The 17,500-nt window shown below is 39.7% G+C and overlaps 2 protein-coding genes and 1 pseudogene across 2 annotated transcripts in view; 2 read left to right on the forward strand and 1 right to left on the reverse strand.

Annotated features, from left to right (window-relative positions):
• LOC137979256 (symplekin-like) overlaps nt 1–17,500 on the forward strand; it is a 203,657-nt gene that overhangs the window by 137,714 nt on the left and 48,443 nt on the right. The gene's annotated exons all lie outside the window — the stretch shown is intronic.
• LOC137979859 (uncharacterized) lies at nt 3,743–4,379 on the forward strand (annotated as a pseudogene).
• The window catches only part of LOC137979260 (ADP-ribosylation factor-like protein 2), a 17,673-nt gene continuing 5,597 nt past the window's right edge, over nt 5,425–17,500 (reverse strand). Inside the window, exons 4-5 of the mRNA XM_068826482.1 lie at nt 13,791–13,871; nt 5,425–7,425 (exon numbers count right to left, since the gene is read on the reverse strand). Coding sequence (XP_068682583.1) covers nt 7,291–7,425; nt 13,791–13,871 — 216 coding nt within the window. The 3' untranslated portion in view covers nt 5,425–7,290. The remainder of the gene's footprint in view (nt 7,426–13,790; nt 13,872–17,500) is intronic.

The following is a 17,500-nucleotide window of genomic DNA, read 5'->3' on the forward strand; positions in this document are numbered from 1 at the left end:
ACTCTCCGTAGCCGGCTACGCGTAGCCGGCTACGCGTAAATAAGAAAAAGTCCCGGGGTATTCTGCAATTTAGCCTAAAGTTTGACAATAAATGAGCGAATTCAAAACAAAGATCACAATATCGCCCACCATTGTTTCTGCAAAGTCAAAAATTTACTCTCCAAGACGAGGTTATTTATCACCAGGTAATTCCATCATTTTGAAATAGCAGCTACTTTATTATTCACCGGCGTCACAATTTTTTGCTGATTTTGGGGCTCATTTTGTTGAAACTCAAGCACGCTTCCAACAGACCTGTTTATTTTCATGAAACCTTTCCTGCTTACAGAGTTATACTAAAAATATTAGCCCGTATCACGTTTCAACCTTAAGCTCGAAAATTCAATACACAACATGATATTATAATTCACAAAGGCAGAAAATACCACAGAATCCTTTTCCAGCGAAAAATTTATTGAAACAAACAACATATTTGCTCTTAGAGGCGAAAACCTCTTCCTATTTCATTGCGTGCGTGAAGACAAAAAACTCAATCGTGTCAAATTACCATGTACTTCACTCAGGTAAATACAGCTCACTTTGATTTCGTCTCGACGGGCGATAGATTGTTGTCGAAGTCCAGTACTCGTCGCTTTTGAGATTCCTGCCCAGTTTATCCAACTGACTTTCCATTATTGAGCTCCATAAGGGTATATTTTGTTTAAGGATCCACTAAAACGCCCGTCGCGTTACATGAAGTTAATGATTCTACTGTGTCCACCAGAGAAATCTACGCAGTTCCACTACCCTCTCGATCCTAAGAAAAAACGCGCAGAAGGCTCTATGCACAAAGACACCACTTACCAGGGGAGTGACAGGCAAGACTTTTACCGACACGGAAAAAAAAAACTAAAAAAAAGAAAACAAACAAACAAAACGCAGACCTCGACTGGGTTTGCCATAGGCAACCCAGTAAAAATAACACCGAACAAATGCCCTCCACTTCTAGACTGGGATTGCCATAAGGCAACCCAGTAAAAAATAACACCGAACAAATGCCCTCCATTTCTAGACTGGGTTTGCCATACGGCAACCCAGTAATGACACCGGAACGAGGCGGAATGAAAACAGAATAAGGCAGAATAAACCAGAAGGACATCAGAATCAAGCTGATTAGCGTGGACCGGAATGGCAAGGAACAAAAAGTAATTTTTATCATGCTAGACTGTGAATGAATAAATGTTGCAGAATAGAGAGACTGACAAAAAAAAATTACATTAAGGGGAAGTAACAAGGCTTGGGACGAGTCACGATATGTTCTCACAATTCTTCATGTAAATATAGTATCAACGATTGATCTTTTTCCTGTGCTTCTGATTTCTTTCATCAAACAAGGAAACACTGCGTTCAGGTTCGATGGCATTATTGCCAACAATTGGGAAGAGAAAAAGAGTCTTCCGGCCGTTTGCGCGAATATATTCCGTATATCTCCATCACGTGTGGGTCGTGGGAAGCAGGCAAGCAGCAACGGTAATTAGTTCGTGGTTCGCTGAACTTGATTGTGATTGGTCAATACACAATTGACCTGTCAGAATGAAATAAAAATGTTCACGGGTTTTCTGACTCGCACAGTGTAAGCCGCCTCTGAGATCCTTAGACAAAAACAATTAGAATAACATTATGTTTCTCTTGCTACTCTACTTGTTCATGAAAAAAATGTTACTTCCCCAAGAAATAATTATTCCTTTAGCGACGAATATACCTGTCAAATTTTTCTCGTGATCGAAGTGTTCCAAATGTTAGAAAAGGCAAAAACACATGCAATCCCTTAGGGAATCACGTGACATAACAAAAACTGACTGAAACAACCGAAAATCGGTCGGCGCTAACTAAAACACCAAATTCTGGCATTTTCAGGTTCATTCCGGTATATTCTGCTTTATTTGGGTGTCATTCCGGCTCGCTCCGGTGTATTCCGGCACCATTCTTGTTCATGTCGTTTCATTCCGGTGTTATTCCGCCTCATTCCGGCATATTCCGGTATATTCCGTTCCGTTCCTGTGTTTAGTAACGCCCTATCAAGGAATGGAATTGGGTGTCTCGGAAACAAAGACCCTAAGACCCTAAAGCCGTGTTCACATTAGGCCTCAATTATGATCGAATTATAATCAAATTAAATATGAAATGGTTTCACATCAACTAATTGCAGTCCCTGATTATAACTGGATTATAATTACTTCAAACAACCTCAAAGGGGTTGTTTGAAGTGGGTGACCCGAAAACACTGACCTCCGGTCCATGGACCCCTCTACGGACTGGGTCCACGGATTGCCTCACGGACCGGTCCACGGACTACCCTTACGGACCTCCTATACGGACCACCCTAAAACAACATAGAAATGAAAATCAATGAAAACTAAAGCTGAAATAGACTTACCAGTTGTCTGGATAGACCACTCGTGTCGGCGAAATCTCAACCGTAACGCTCCGCAAATTCAACAGACTAAGGCTCAGGCTCGGGTACAAAGTCTATCAATCACATATTGCCCCTTCCTTCGCTGTGGACCGGAATCCTTAGAAAAAGATTGATAATAAGTAAGCTCTATTTGTATTTTCTTCCTTAATTTCCCTCCGCCATTTTGTTCGGATCATTCTCCCGCGGGTTTGTGAACTCACCCCAGGCTTCACGATATCTCTGTCCTGAACTTAGTTTCGAAGCCTCCGGTCAACAGCGAAGGAAAAGACAACACCTGAGCCTTAGTCTGATTTGCGGAACGTAACGGCTAGATTTCACCGGCAAGAGTGGTTAAATCCAGACAACCGGTATAAACAAATTTTCAGTTGTCATTTATTTTTAATTCTGTGTTTTTTGGGGTGGTCCTTAGAGGGGGTCCGTAGAGATAGTCCGTGGACCGGTCTGTAAGGCAGTCCATGGACCCTTTCCGTAGGGGGGTCCATGGACCGGGGGTCACTGTTTTCGGGTCACCCGTTTGAAGTAATTACAATGCGTAATTGAACAGAATGGCGCGCACGTGGTGGTATGAACAGACGAAACGTCTGATCTCTTTATGGAGCGAAGGTTTGGATTTGTCTTCTTCTATTCTCGGAAGCTATCCTTGGTTCTCTTCTCGCCTCAAGCACATGATGGTGATGATAATCGTGGCAGCCACGCGATACGGCGCCATTTTGTCTCACACTGCGAGGTTACTCTGCCTATTGTATTTAAATGTTGCAATTGGCAGATGTGAACAGAACCATAATTGAATAAAACTGAATGGAGTATAATAGCCGGAATTATACTTCAGTTGATCATAATCAACGTTGAGTGTGAACACGGCTTAAGATCCCGGACTTCACACCAGTCCATATCCCAGGAAAGTCAAATATGACAGACTACCTATCCACACACCCGCTACAAGAGAGTGCTCAAAACAGACATGACAAGTACATCAAGGCCATCATAGACACAGATCATGCAGTCATCCTGGACACAATAACAGCAGCCACAGGGAAGGACACCGAGGTAAGGAAGTTGAAGGCAGCCTTGCAAACATGCAAATGGGACAAAAGTGACCCCGACCTAAGACCATTCTGTGACACCAGAGCCGAGATCTACACTGCTGAAAGAGTCTTGCTGAGATTCGACCGGATCATCCCGGCAGAATCGCTGAGAGATAAGATCATCACAATAGCACACAAGCAAGGGCATCCAGGCATCACAAAAACTAAAGAACTAATGCGGAAGAAATATTGGTTCCCAGGAATGAATAGAAGGATTGAGAATATAGTCAGCACATGCTTCAGCCGCCAAGTAACAGAACCAGCAAAGATGACTACCCTACCAGAGAGAATCTGGGACACAGTCGAAGCCGACCGCTCCCCAACAATGAATACGTGTTGGTCGTGACTGACCAATACTCCAGATACCCAGACAGAGAATTCCTCAGATCAACTGCGGTGAGAAGATGAAGAGAATGTTCGCTACGCATGGAGTAGTTCAGACAGATAATGGACCACCGTTCAACTCCAACGACATCAAGGAATTTGCAGGTGAAGTTGGATTTCGGCACAAGAAGGTAACACCGAGGCACCCCAAGGCCCAAGGCCAAGTAGAAGGCTTCAACAAACTCGTTAATAAAACAATAACTATCGGCAACCAGGAAGGCATCAATGTTCATGAAGCCATCTATGACATGCTGCAGGCGAACCGCGATACACCACACCCTGCGACCGGAAGTCCCCATACGATCTGATGATGAACAGGGAAATCCGCACCCATCTGGAACATTTTCCTACAGACCTACCCCCAGAAGACCACTGAAGAAACAAGGACCAGAAGTACAAAAACAACGTTAAGGTATACCACAACAAGAGACACAAAGCGACAAAGCACAGCTTAGAGGTTGCATGGAAAAGCAATATTATAGTCAAACGTGACCAGAAAAGAAAAGCCCCACATGAGCCCCACATCTATATAGTTACAGAGATAAAATGATCCACCGTAATTACGAAAAGAATAGACGAGTTCACGCTCTTGATTGCATCATGGGTAATCAGGGCAACATGGCGGGAAATTCAAAGGTTTGTATGGAAATTCAAAGCAAAATATACTGTACGTGACACTACTTTATAGACTTTTGCCTTCATAAACCAAACGAACAAGTTCATGTTCACAACTGAGATGAACTAGACTTCGTATCCGTTATTTGGAATTCATAAATATTGCGTTTTTTGTCTCCATACATTCTCTGTAATTTTGTGCCTTTGGAATTACAGGAAATGTATGGCGAAACTCTTTTTAATAAAATAATTTCTACAATAGCCATTCTCTCCAAATTTATTCTGCCGCACATTTGGGCGCATATCCTCTGTTTTGGAAAATTGCATGCCATGAATACTTTTCATCGTTTTGAACTTCCTTACAAACCTTTGAATTTCTCTCCATCTTGCCCTGATTACCCATGATGCACTCGAGAGCGTGAAATCGTCTAAAGGAGATGGTAAAACCACTTGTCGTGACCGCATCCAAGGTCAAGTTACTAAAGACCGCGGGCAAGCCCACAGACACGGAGGAGGAGAGAAATCAGCAACTGGAACAGATAACGCCAACATTCAGAGAGAAAGAACCTGTCGTAGAACCCGAGCCAGCAGAAAACTGACCATGCAACCAAGCAGGCAAAATCCAACCAAGGAGATCCCAGACGACACATATTTCAGTGTTTGATAGTAAACTACGTGACTTTGAAAAGTATTAAGAACCTAGTCATAATGAAACACTAGTGAACACTCATGAGAACACTGACAAGAGGCATTACTGGACAATGATCAAAAACTATATTAATCGAGGTGCTGTTGAAAGATTGATTTCGGTGATTACTAAAGGGGAAGAAGGTAGCAACTTGATGCATTACTGAGTACGTAATGATACAGGGCACGTGATTGATGTAATATATATAATAGCACAAAGTCATGAACTAGAGAATATATATCATCCAATATGAAAGAGCTTTACATATGCCTTTACTATAACTTAAACCCATAAATCGGTCACCACACGTACCATCCTAATTATTTTATAATATGGAATAGACTACCTTTCACTGTTAGACAACCAGCTACCATTAGCGCTTTCAAGACAGTAGTAAAGACTTGTTTATTCACTAAGATATAATTAATTTTAACTACAGTATTTAGCACAAGGTTTTAATGAATTATTGATATGTTCAAATACATAGGAAAAGTTTTAGAAAGTTTTAGCACATATAATCATACCATTGTCTATCAATTAGTTTTTATTGCTGTTTATTTCTGTGGAGTTGTTTATACGCACATGTAATTATTTTATAGAATATGCACACTATAAATAATAAATTTTATTTATTTATTTATTTATTTATTTATTTATTCACTTATTTGTTTACCGCACTGACCCCTGAGAGTGAAACTTAATAGACTGAAACTTAATAGACTGAAGTCTGTCTAATGCCAGACGATTTTACTCGTGAATTGGGGGCCGCCTGAAGCGTCTGAGACGTGAATGTCCCCATTAAAAAAATGTAAACAAAGATTCTCCTTTACTTTGCTAACCGACCAATCAATTGCCATGGGATGAATAAAGACAGTGTCTGAAACCAAGAGGCTTTTAGTTTACAATAATTTCGTCATCATCTAAAACTACCCCGAATTGTTAGAGCAACTTTCATATGACCTTGAAAATAAACGTAAAAACAGAAGGTAAAGAAAAATGCAAAACATTTGGCTTATCGAACAAAAACAAACGAGCGTGAATTTTCATTGGCTTAGCGAACATGGATGCAAACACCGTCATCCCTTCATCGAACTTTCTGGAAAGTTTTGCTTTGACGTAATTTGAAATGCGGGAATGCGATTGGGCAATCGAAATGATTACTGCCCATATTAGGAGTTTCCTTGGCAGGAATAAGGAGAAGCTTTGTTTTATCTTGCCAAACATTGGTCCGTGAAACAAATTGCAAACACTGTTTCAAGGTCATACGAAAGTCGCTCTATCAGGGTTAACCACGCACCTGGTTACAAGAAACATACATCCCAGCCATTTTCCAAAAAAAATTATAGGAAAAATAGGAGGAAATTAGCAGGAATAAAGGAGATTTATAGGATTTTAGGACAAAATATAGGAGTTCTATAGGAGGATTTTCAGCCACTCACAGACAAAATTCTTAGGTTGAAACACAATTCAATGAGTCTTGCATCATTTCGGAGACTAAGACACTAGTTTGCAATGTGTTCATTGATAAGACGATTTACAAACAAAAGTAAACAGTGATTGTCAACAGTCACATGACCACCCCTTACAACCTCCAAAAAAAGTCAGCCACTTTATGAGAAGTGTAACTCCCAATAGTGATCAACATCAATGCTTATGAGAGTTTGTAAAAGGATCACTAAAGGGAAAATGCTTTCATCTGTTATCAAACTCTCTCAACTAATTCTTTAAGGAAACGTATGAAGATCAGTATGAGAATTTCTAAGTGGATATTGGGGCTTAAAGGGTTAACATATTATGATATATATCAAGAGATGACACATTTTGAATGAGAAACATTTAACACTTTCATTTTCCTTAAACTGTATTTATAGGAAATATAGGAGTTTTTGGCTCATTATAAGAGTTTTATAGGATCCTATAAAATAAATAGGAAAAATAGGATTTATAGAAAGGCTGGGATGTATGAAGAAATGACAAAATAGTTGAAAAGATGGAAGAAAAATCACGGAGCTAAAACAGACTTTTTACTGAGGGGAGTGTATTGTGTATTCTGAATCTTAACATCAATCCATAGTGAATATTCTTGATGCAATGTCCGAGATGAGCCAATCGACTCCATCCAGCAGCCTCTCCCCAGTCACAGCACTGCACCACTGAATGTTCCAGTGATGTGTCTTGATGGATTCCAGATCAAGAGCCTGTGTATTCAATTCACAGTAATAAGAGACTAATAATATTATTACTACCAATGGTGATGACGAAATAGAACTCAAAATTTTCAAATTATCTTTGCTGCAGCCTCCATCTTTTGTAGAGCTTTCAAAAACAAATGCTCTCTGTTTGGAGAGCTTCCAGATATCTTTTATAGAGCGATTAGGGCTAGAATACACTTTTGGTGTTGTCTATTTGTCTGTAGTAGAGTGACACGTATCCTGACATGTGGAATGTGACCTGTATGTGGTGGTATTTTAGACCCACCACACCACATTACAATACCCCATACAAACAAGTACTAAATACAATATGAGCGACTGTATTGTATCGGATATACAATGTCGAGCCGAAGGCGAGACATTTCATATCAGATACAATACGGGCGCGAATATTGTATTGTGCTTATGAAATGTCAGCATTTCAGTGTTAATGTACACTAGGTATTTTTGGTGATTTAAGGCATTTTAGCCATGAAAATTGAAAGAAACATTTATGTAAATGAAGAGAAAGCTGTATCAGAAATACAGATATTGATTAATAAAACATTCCTTTTGTTTTCCCATCATGAATTATTAATGAGTTTTATAATGCAGATTTCCTATACAGTTCTCTCCTTACCACCTAACTTACATACTTACAGTAGTTACAGCAACATTATGAAAAACTATGCACACACAATACTGACATTACAAGTGAAACTAAAAAAAGGGAGGAGGTGAAGGTCATGACAATTCTACGTATAGCCATCACCTTGTGTTCCACTTGAGAGAGGTATGTAGAGGCTAACTAAAGGAACAAGGACATTGACAGGTACAAAGATACAACAACATAGTTAGAGTTAGATTTACATACAATAAGAGTATGTCATTTTAACATTATTATAGTAAAATAATAGTAATAATAATAATAATAATAATAATAATAATAATAATAATAATAATAATAATAATAATAATAATAACCAGGTGCTTCCAGTGGTAATTGGGGCACTGGGAACAGTTCCAAAAAGGCTTGAAAGCAACTTAAGGCGCATTGGCAACACCACTTCTATAAAAATAATTCAAAAAACCACTCTCCTTGGCACAACAAGAATTCTGAGAAAGGTTCTGGAGCGGTGAAAGCCATGAAAAAATTTGGGTTTCCTTAAGCAACTTGTTGTTGCCTGGCCCCCAAGAAGATAACCCAGATCCAACTCTTGGAAAAGCCGGTGCTGAATCCATAATAATAATAATAATAATAATGAGAAGATTAAAGAGAGAGTATTTGCGGAGAAAAAAGCAACAGCAATCCAGGGAACTCAACAACCAGTTCCAGACTGACCCAGGGCGTGTATACGCAAAGTTCGGAGAAATGATAGCGGAAGATAAGGATTTAAACAGACCTAAGTACAAACCTCGCCAGAGCACTATCAGTAATGAAACAGATGCCAATCAGTTTGAAGACATCGAAGAAGCAAGCTCATTTTGGAAGCAAGTGTGGAGTGAAGGAGGAACAGGAAATAGAAATGCTACCTGGCTTGAGGATGTAAGAGAGGCAATTAATAAACATGTCCCACCACCATCAAATGAGGATTTTGTCCTTGAATCAACTGAAGCAGTGAAAACTATCATGAAGAAAAGAAATTGGAGCGCTCCTGGGCCAGATAGAATCACCAACTATTGGTGGAAGAAAGCACATGCGCTGCATGAGGGTGTGACCAAATCGTTCCAATCCATCGGCCAGAGTCCTTCTGAATACCCCATGTGGTTTGCCGAGGGAAAAACGACGTTGATCCCTAAGCCAGGAGAATTTTCAAGTAGCAACCAAAGACCAATTACCTGCTTGAACACTATGTACAAGTGGTTCACATCATGCTTATTAGGACCAATGGATTGTCACCTAAATTAATATGGCCCAATGGAGGGAGAACAGAGAGGCGCCAAATCAGGATGCAGTGGCACTGTTGATAACCTGCTCATTGATAGAATGGTCACACAAGACTGTCACAGAGGGAAACGCAACTTGAGCATGGCCTGGATTGATGTCAAGAAAGCTTTTGACTCAGTTGACCATGAATGGCTTGCTGAGATGATGGTTCTACACAGATTTCCAACCTGGCTGTGCCGCACTACAGGCTTTTAGCCAGGATTTTGAAAGTGGGAGTCCAAATTTTATGTGGGCCTAGGGGGGTCTGGGGGCATGCTCCCCCAGAAAATTTTGAAAATTTGAAGCCTCTTAGACGTGATTTCCGCGATTCTGACAGCTGTAAACGTCTTTCAATTTACCTATTAAACCCCTGTTTTTCCTTGATAATTTTACTAAGCTATCCTTTCCTCAACTTACCTTGTTTAACATTGAATTATATTTGGGAGAGGAACTCCAGTTGTTATGAAGAGTGATTGAAATTTGAAGTTGTCAAGCCATGATTTACACGAAAGAACAGATATGCGTGGCTTTGTTGGTCGAACTGCATTCTGGTCTACAATCTTTAACTACTCACCTACTATTAGTATTCCTAAAGCAATTACGATGATTGCACATGTTATTACACCAAATGGCTACTTTGTTGTAATGCCCGCCAGATTTCGCTTGAACAGAGCAGAATACAATCAAGCGATTACAATAACATTTGTAGCCGCGAGATCGTCTTACCGAGTTGGAAGGCGCGTGATCTTTGACTCATGTCCTCATAAATGCGCGTATTTATTTATAGCAGCCGGCAAAGTAGCCTGGGGATGACGTGGTAAGTCAATATCACTGAACAGCAGCTTTGCCTGTGAAATCGCTTCGCTCAACTTTGATTCATTTTTGATCAAAACAGAAAGGAAACTCGCTAAAAAAGTGTTCATATAGAAGAAAAATACGACAGCAACACTAAAACAACTCTTGAGAGCAAAAAGAAATGTAACTTTTATTAATTTATAGACACTGTTTTGTTACATTAAGCACAGAAGTTCGTAAATCGCCGCCCAAAACAGGCCGTCGAAAATCTCCCATTTCTGAGAACTGGCCGTCCTTTGGACGGCTGGACGGCCGCCTGGCTAAAAGCCTGCCGCACTATCGAGAGCCTGTGCAACAGCTGGAACACGAAAGTCGTTGCAAAGACGAAGCAGGGGATAGAGAAGTCTGAAGTGATACAATTCAGACGCGGCCTCCCTCAGGGAGATGCATTGTGCCCCAGGTTGTTCACCCTGTGTATGAATCCTGTGGCTTGGAAACTACGAGCTTCCGAGGGGTACAAGTTGTCCAAACCCTTAAGCACAAAGATCACAGATTTGCTGTATATGGACGACCTTAAGGCGTTTGCAGCGTCAGAGATCAAACTCAACAAGGTGCTGAAGTCAACCAAGAGTGCGAAGCAAGACATAGGCTTAGAATGGAACCCAAAGAAATGCGCGACCGTCCATGTAAGGAGAGGCGTACAGGTGAAGGATGAAACCGGAGTGCAGTTGGATGACGGAGCAGTACTGACAAATCTAAAGGAAGGAACTTATTACAAGTTCCTGGGAACATTAGAGAACCTAAAACAAGATGACAAGTTAGCTCTGAATGTTGCAGCCAAAGAATACCTACAACGCATGACAGTCATCTGGTCAAGTCCACTGTCAGATCACAACCGCGTAGCTGCATCGAACCAATTTGCCCTTCCCATACTGGGGTATCTAATGTGGACCCAGAACTGGCCAATAGCAGAGCTTAGGCAAATCAACAGAGAAGTTCGAAAAATCCTCGTTGAGAGCGGCGGCAAACACCCCCTAGGCTCGACAGCATTACTGTACCTCCCGAGGGAAAAAGGGGGACGCGGGCTGAAATCAGTCGAGCAAGAATACAAACTCATCAAGATAAAGGCTGCCCTGAAAGTCTACAAGAATCTGGACCTGACCATTGCAGTTGTGAGAAAGTTTGAAGAAAGAGCAGGTGAGGTGGGACACCATTCATTTTTAAAGGATAGCATGAAGTATGCAGCAGAGCTCGGTCTTGGCCTGGACCTTGAGCACCCGTCACCCTCCATCACCCAGGGGGGAGTAACAATCACAGACAAGAAGACCAAAGTTGCTTTGAAGGAAACTGTAGAAAAGCAGAATACGCAGGCTGTGAGAGAAGAGAGGTGGCAAGGAAAGCTACACACAAGTAGGTGGGAGGATGAAAGTCTGAGTAAAGCAGGCTGTTTTGCTTGGCTTAAGGACTGGACGTTGTGTCCGTCTATCTAACACCGTTGCAGGAGTGATCGAGCTCTACGAGCAACTATTGCCAACACGAATATATTATAGTCACAAGGTGCGAGCCCGACCAGCTACTGAAGTGGCATGTAGGCTATGCAGTAGATCAGCAGAAACAGTTCAGCATATTCTAGCTGGATGTCCCACCTTGGCCCAGAACAAGTACTTGGAAAGGCACAATAACGCCTTGAAGATCCTGTTCTTCGAGATCCTGAAGGACGCAAACCTTATTGACAAAGTCCCACCATGGTTCTCCCAAGTAAAACCCAAACCGGTATATGAAAACGACCAGTTTCAAACCTACTGGGATGTCCCGCTCTATGCTGAGCACAGTGAGGTGAGAGCAAACAGTATCGATGCCCGTTTTATCGACCACCAACAGGAGAAGGTGATAGCACTAGAGATGAGCTGTCCATGGATTGATAACCGAACAAGTAAGGAAGAGGAGAAGACAGCCAAGTATGCCCCCCTAAGATGGGAGATAAAGCGACAGTACCCTGGGTACGATGTGCAACAATACAACATCATTATTGACGTGCTAGGTGGATGGTCCACAGACATGGAGGAGGGAATGAAGAATTTACTCGGGTCAAGAGTGAGAACTAAAGGAGTCCTGCTAAAGATGCAGGAATCGGTCTTATCAAGCTCTCTTAATATTGCCCGCACTTTTAAAGTAATCACATAAACTTTACGAGCAATATAACACGAATTTCATTTCAGCAAAGGATATTATTGTCAAAAAAAAAAAATGTATTATTATTATTTTTTATTATTATTCATTTTTTTTTTTTTTTTAAATATAGCAGTCACTTATTTTATATTTTTACATAGTTTAATAGATTTAAGTGGATAATACTTTTAGAAAGATATTTGTAAATAGGACTTGAACATGGTGTTTTTAAGGAGCTCCTGGGTTACGATTAACGCCCCAGGTAGCTTTTAGGTATTGACATTCAAAAGTTTCAAACTGTCATAATAATAATAATAATAATAACCTGACCTGACATCATTGCTAAAGATTCAGTAAATTCCACCTGTAAACTGATTGATATGACTGTCCCATCAGATAGGAACATTGCATTGAAGTAAATCGAAAAGAAAAGCAAGTATAAAGATTTAGAAGTTGAAATACAGAGAATGTGGCAGATGAAAACCATAGTGCTCCCTGTAGTTATTGGTGCGCTTGGCACAGTAAAAAAAGGAATGGTAGAAAACACCGAGAAAGTAGCAAAGAGTGCTTCTGTGACAGAGATTCAAAAGATCAGCATGCTGGGATCTGCGCGAATCCTCAGAAAGGTGCTTGGTATCTGAACAGAAAGATTGACTTGAGTGACTGATGCCCCAGGTGCATGGTTTGCGCCTGGCTGATGCACGAAAAGAACCCCAGCAAAGTATGTGATAGTATAGATAATAATAATAATTTAATTGAGCGAATGTGGGGAATGAAGACCACAATGATCCCAGTTGGGATTGGAGCGCTGGGACTAATAAAAAGGGCTTGGAGAAATACACCAAACAAATCCCGGGTAACGTCAAAATTAGTGAACTACAGAAGATTGCACTGCTAGGAACATCTCGCATCCTAAGAAAGACACTCTCCATCAAGTAAGATAGACTTCTACCTCATTTTAGCCCTAGGCCCAAGGAATGGGCTCGGCTATTGTGTTGTAAATCGGCATAAAGTTAAAGGAGATAGAATAATAATAATAATAATAATAATAATAATAATTGCAAAATTAAGTCTCATAGCCATAAATTGGGTATGAGACAATTCTTTTTCAATACAATGTGCTTCTTATAGAACAATTCTGACATTCTAGTGATCACATAACTTCTCATTTCTTCAGAGGTGCTTAGAATTCCCCAAGAAACTGGCAAGCATTGCTAAATTTTATGTGTTACCGGTAGTTGTTCTTTGGTTCTTATTAATAAGTTCTTTGGGTTTATGTGTTGGACTATGCTTGTTAATTGCTGTACAATCAAATTATATTATTTGAATAAAAATGTTGGCTCAAATTGCTGCAATTGAGTTTCCGAGATGCTAGCGTTAAAAAATTCTGGGAAAGGACCCCAAACCCTGACATAAAAATGTGGTCACTGATTTCCTACATGTTGACTTCAGCCCCCCATGTTCACATGGAAAAACTTACATCTCTAATTTCTTCAGCTGATAATGCTCCGGGCAGATCCTGCTTGTTTGCAAAAACCAGTAGAGTAGCACCAGCAAGTCTCTGATTAAGAAAAAAAAGAAATACTCCAATAAGACAAAGAAAAATTTCAAGGGGTAACTTACCAACACGTTGATCAACAGTCGACCGATTTGTCGATCAACACTCACTCAGCACATCTCTGACATGTGGCCGATGTATATATATATATATTATATACAAGTATATATATATATATATTTGTTAATATAAATTTTATTGAATATAAATCAAATAACATATACAAACAAGAAATGTAGTACATAAATAATTGTTGTAGTATAAAAAGAAAAAACAAAGAAGGAAGAGCTCAGTCCATACATTCTATTACTTTGACATTTTTTCAATACCATCTACTAAATAGAGGGGTTACAGGATGCCACAAATTTTCTAATTTCAATTGCAAATAAATCTTGTTAATTAAAAAAATCAATAAAATCAAAATTCTTTTCCAATACTTTACAGGGATAAATATATTTTTTCTGATATAGAAGAAGTATGTCTAGTCTGCATTTTTGGGGAATAGTCAAGTTTGAAGTAAAGAGGTTCTCCAAGAACACATAACAAACAAACTGATTGAAAGTGAGATCAATCTTTGCATTGTGCAAGATGCGGCCGATACGTCGCTTGCTCCTCAGTTGATATGTGGTCAACATGCATGTCGGTCAATTGACTCAAACACTTGGCTAATAATTTAAAATGTACGAGCTTCAACTGTAAAATGCCATTGTTAATTTTGTAAACTCGCCGATAGAGTCGACCGACAAATGCCTTTAGTACACAAGATCCGGTTTCTTAGTTTACAAATTCTTGTTGTTTTTCACACTTTCCCTGACATAAAAAATTTATTCTTCTACAGTACTGTCATCTGAACCGAGTTTATTTGCTTAGCTCCCACTAGTCTACATGTACTATAGCTCTGTGGTAGAGCAGGTTCAACTCCTGCTAAGGAGGACTCAGATTTTTTCCGAGTATCCCTGAGTCATCATTAAAAATACATCTCTTCAATTCTAGTACTGTCATTCAAAATGTCTCAGACTTGGGGCACTTTCCTCTTGTCAGAACTGGCCAGCAAGACCCCTCAGTTTGCAAAGAAAATGCAACAATTTGAAGATACTTGCAAGATAATCCCTCGCATTCTACTGGAGGAGTATAATATATCATCCTTTAATAATATAGTGAAAAAATAGGTACGCATTGCATACGTGTGGTAGTGCAGTAACTGGACACAGTGCTTTATTCCATAACTGTCAACTGAGCTGAGTGTTGTTTTCTTGGACGTAATATGTAGCTCTAATTATAGTACACGATATTGTTTTGGTATCGTAAATCATTATACATGTAGTGCCATGGTAGATGTCTTAGGTAAATAGCCCCTTAAGAAGACATGAAGTCACTAGTAAACATTGGCTTTGAGGCTGACATGAAGTTAAACTTCTTTTTGACAGCAAGTTTAAGCAAGTACTCTGAGCATGGGACAATTTCCACAACAAAAGCTCACTGAAGTTAACCCCCCTCCGGCGGGGTTAGTATCTGGATAGGAGACCTCAAAAATATTTTTGCTACGTTCAATTTTTCTATTGTTCTTTTGGCTGCACAATGAAATTGAAATGGTGTCGATTTCAGCGGCCCCCTGTGATCAAGTTACCTTGCGTGTTACTAACAACTGGATACATCTGTGGCAAAATGACGGCAAGACATCAGATTGTTGCTTTGTTAGTTAGTTTTTTTTTTCCTTTCAAGTGTTATATTAAAAGTTTGAAAAAAAAAGTGCGAATTCAACAGAAAGATCACAATCGTCCAACTCTTGAGGTTGACTATTCAAAGTCTATTCAAAGTCAAAAATTCACACTTGAGATGAGGTTATTTATCACCAGGTAATTCCATCATTTTGGAAATAGAAGCTGCTTTATTATTCATCAGCGTCACAAATTCTTGCCGATTTTGGGGCTTATTTGTTGACATTCTTGCACGCTTCAAACAGACCTGTTTACTTTCATGTTTCACCCACTATTTATTTTCCGGTGCCGCTGTTTAATGACATGAGGATTTGAAAAGGCTTTTCAGCTGTTTTCCCTCTCACCTAACACACAGGCGGACTCCGCTTCTCTATTTTTCACACAGTCAGATATAATTTTTTAAAAGAAAAGTGGAGCAAAAAATTGCGTGAACAAATTACAAGAGAAGAAAGAGGCTATCAGTGAAATGAACAGACACAGATTAGCCGCTATAATCTATATGTTTACCAACCAGGGAAATTAAAATAGTGTTGCCGCACATACACTTATGTACACTCGATGACTAAGAGATTTCAACAAAGCTGATGACTACAAATCACTCAGACAGACAGCCCAGATGACATTGTGCGTAGTGCACTCACATGTATAAAGTGCACTACCACAAAAACTACTTAATTTTGATTGGCTGAGAGCAGTGCAGTAAGTGTAACAGAGTGCGAAAAAGTGTAATACCAGTGCAAATTACACGGAATTCTGAATTATGATTGGCTAATAAACTATAGGGTTTGGTCTAACCTGCGATCAGGCTCTATTTTAGTTTTGCGTGGTACGTAATGTGGAGCTGGCAAAACGAAAAATAGAGCCTGACCAAATTCCTCTTCGATATTCCTTCCGCCCACTTTTTTTGATTGATTGACATGTCCTTCATCGGCCAATCAAATTTACTTCCATTACACCAATACACGCGTGGACGGCAGATTCACGCTATTTTGTTTTGACCAGAGTTGATTACCGTGGGAGGAATATTATAAACGAATTCGAAAGTTACCGTTGGCTTTAATTTGCGAGAAACACATTTAAAGCATGGGGAATGTTACTTTCTGTACCTTTCGACGACTATATTGCGGCATTTAAGGCTGGCGTAATTCTTCCTCCGAACTTCACTGAATATGCAATCTTTTAAGCTTGACATCTTAATTTGTAATTGAGATAACCTAGCATTTTGTCCTTGGACGGTTTGGCAATAGATTTTTAAAGAAAAAAAAAAGGAGAAATACATTATTCCTTTAACGTGTTTGCCCATGAAGGTTTCTTTGGTGATTTTTTCGGGTAATATCTTAATTCAGTTGCAGTGTATTTCTAGAAGTTGCGCGCAGTAAAATCATGATAAATTTGGTAAGTAATATATATATTTGTACAATTGGTCTCTCTGGAGCGAGAGTTAAATCAACTGGAAATATTATGAAGCAATCTTGACTCCAAATTGTGCAAACAAACCGTGTCATGTACAGTAAGTGATACACAGATATATTCAAAACATGCATTCATGTAACTTGCAATTTTATCAGCATCTCCTCGTTTTGATATATATGTCCTTTATCTCATCCAGGAAACCAATATGCATCGGCTTTCATTGCCATTTGAAAGAACCAGCTATTTAGCTTTCAAAACATCAGGGAAGTTTGTGCCAAAGTACTTTCAACCACATGGCCACAGAGCTCGACAACGGAATCGCTAATTTCACTCTTTCCAGAGATTCAAACCCGATTCTGGACAAGTTATGAGATGTTCCAGATGGCATATCTCCATTTATACAAATAAAATTAAGTTGCACCGTCCACGTCATTGTAAGAACAAAAGGCAGCAAATTTTTTCATACACTTATGGCGGATTAGTCTCGAGGACTTCGCGAGA

This window comes from Montipora foliosa, chromosome 12, assembly GCF_036669935.1.
Source record: "Montipora foliosa isolate CH-2021 chromosome 12, ASM3666993v2, whole genome shotgun sequence".
Taxonomy (NCBI): Eukaryota; Metazoa; Cnidaria; class Anthozoa; order Scleractinia; family Acroporidae; genus Montipora; species Montipora foliosa.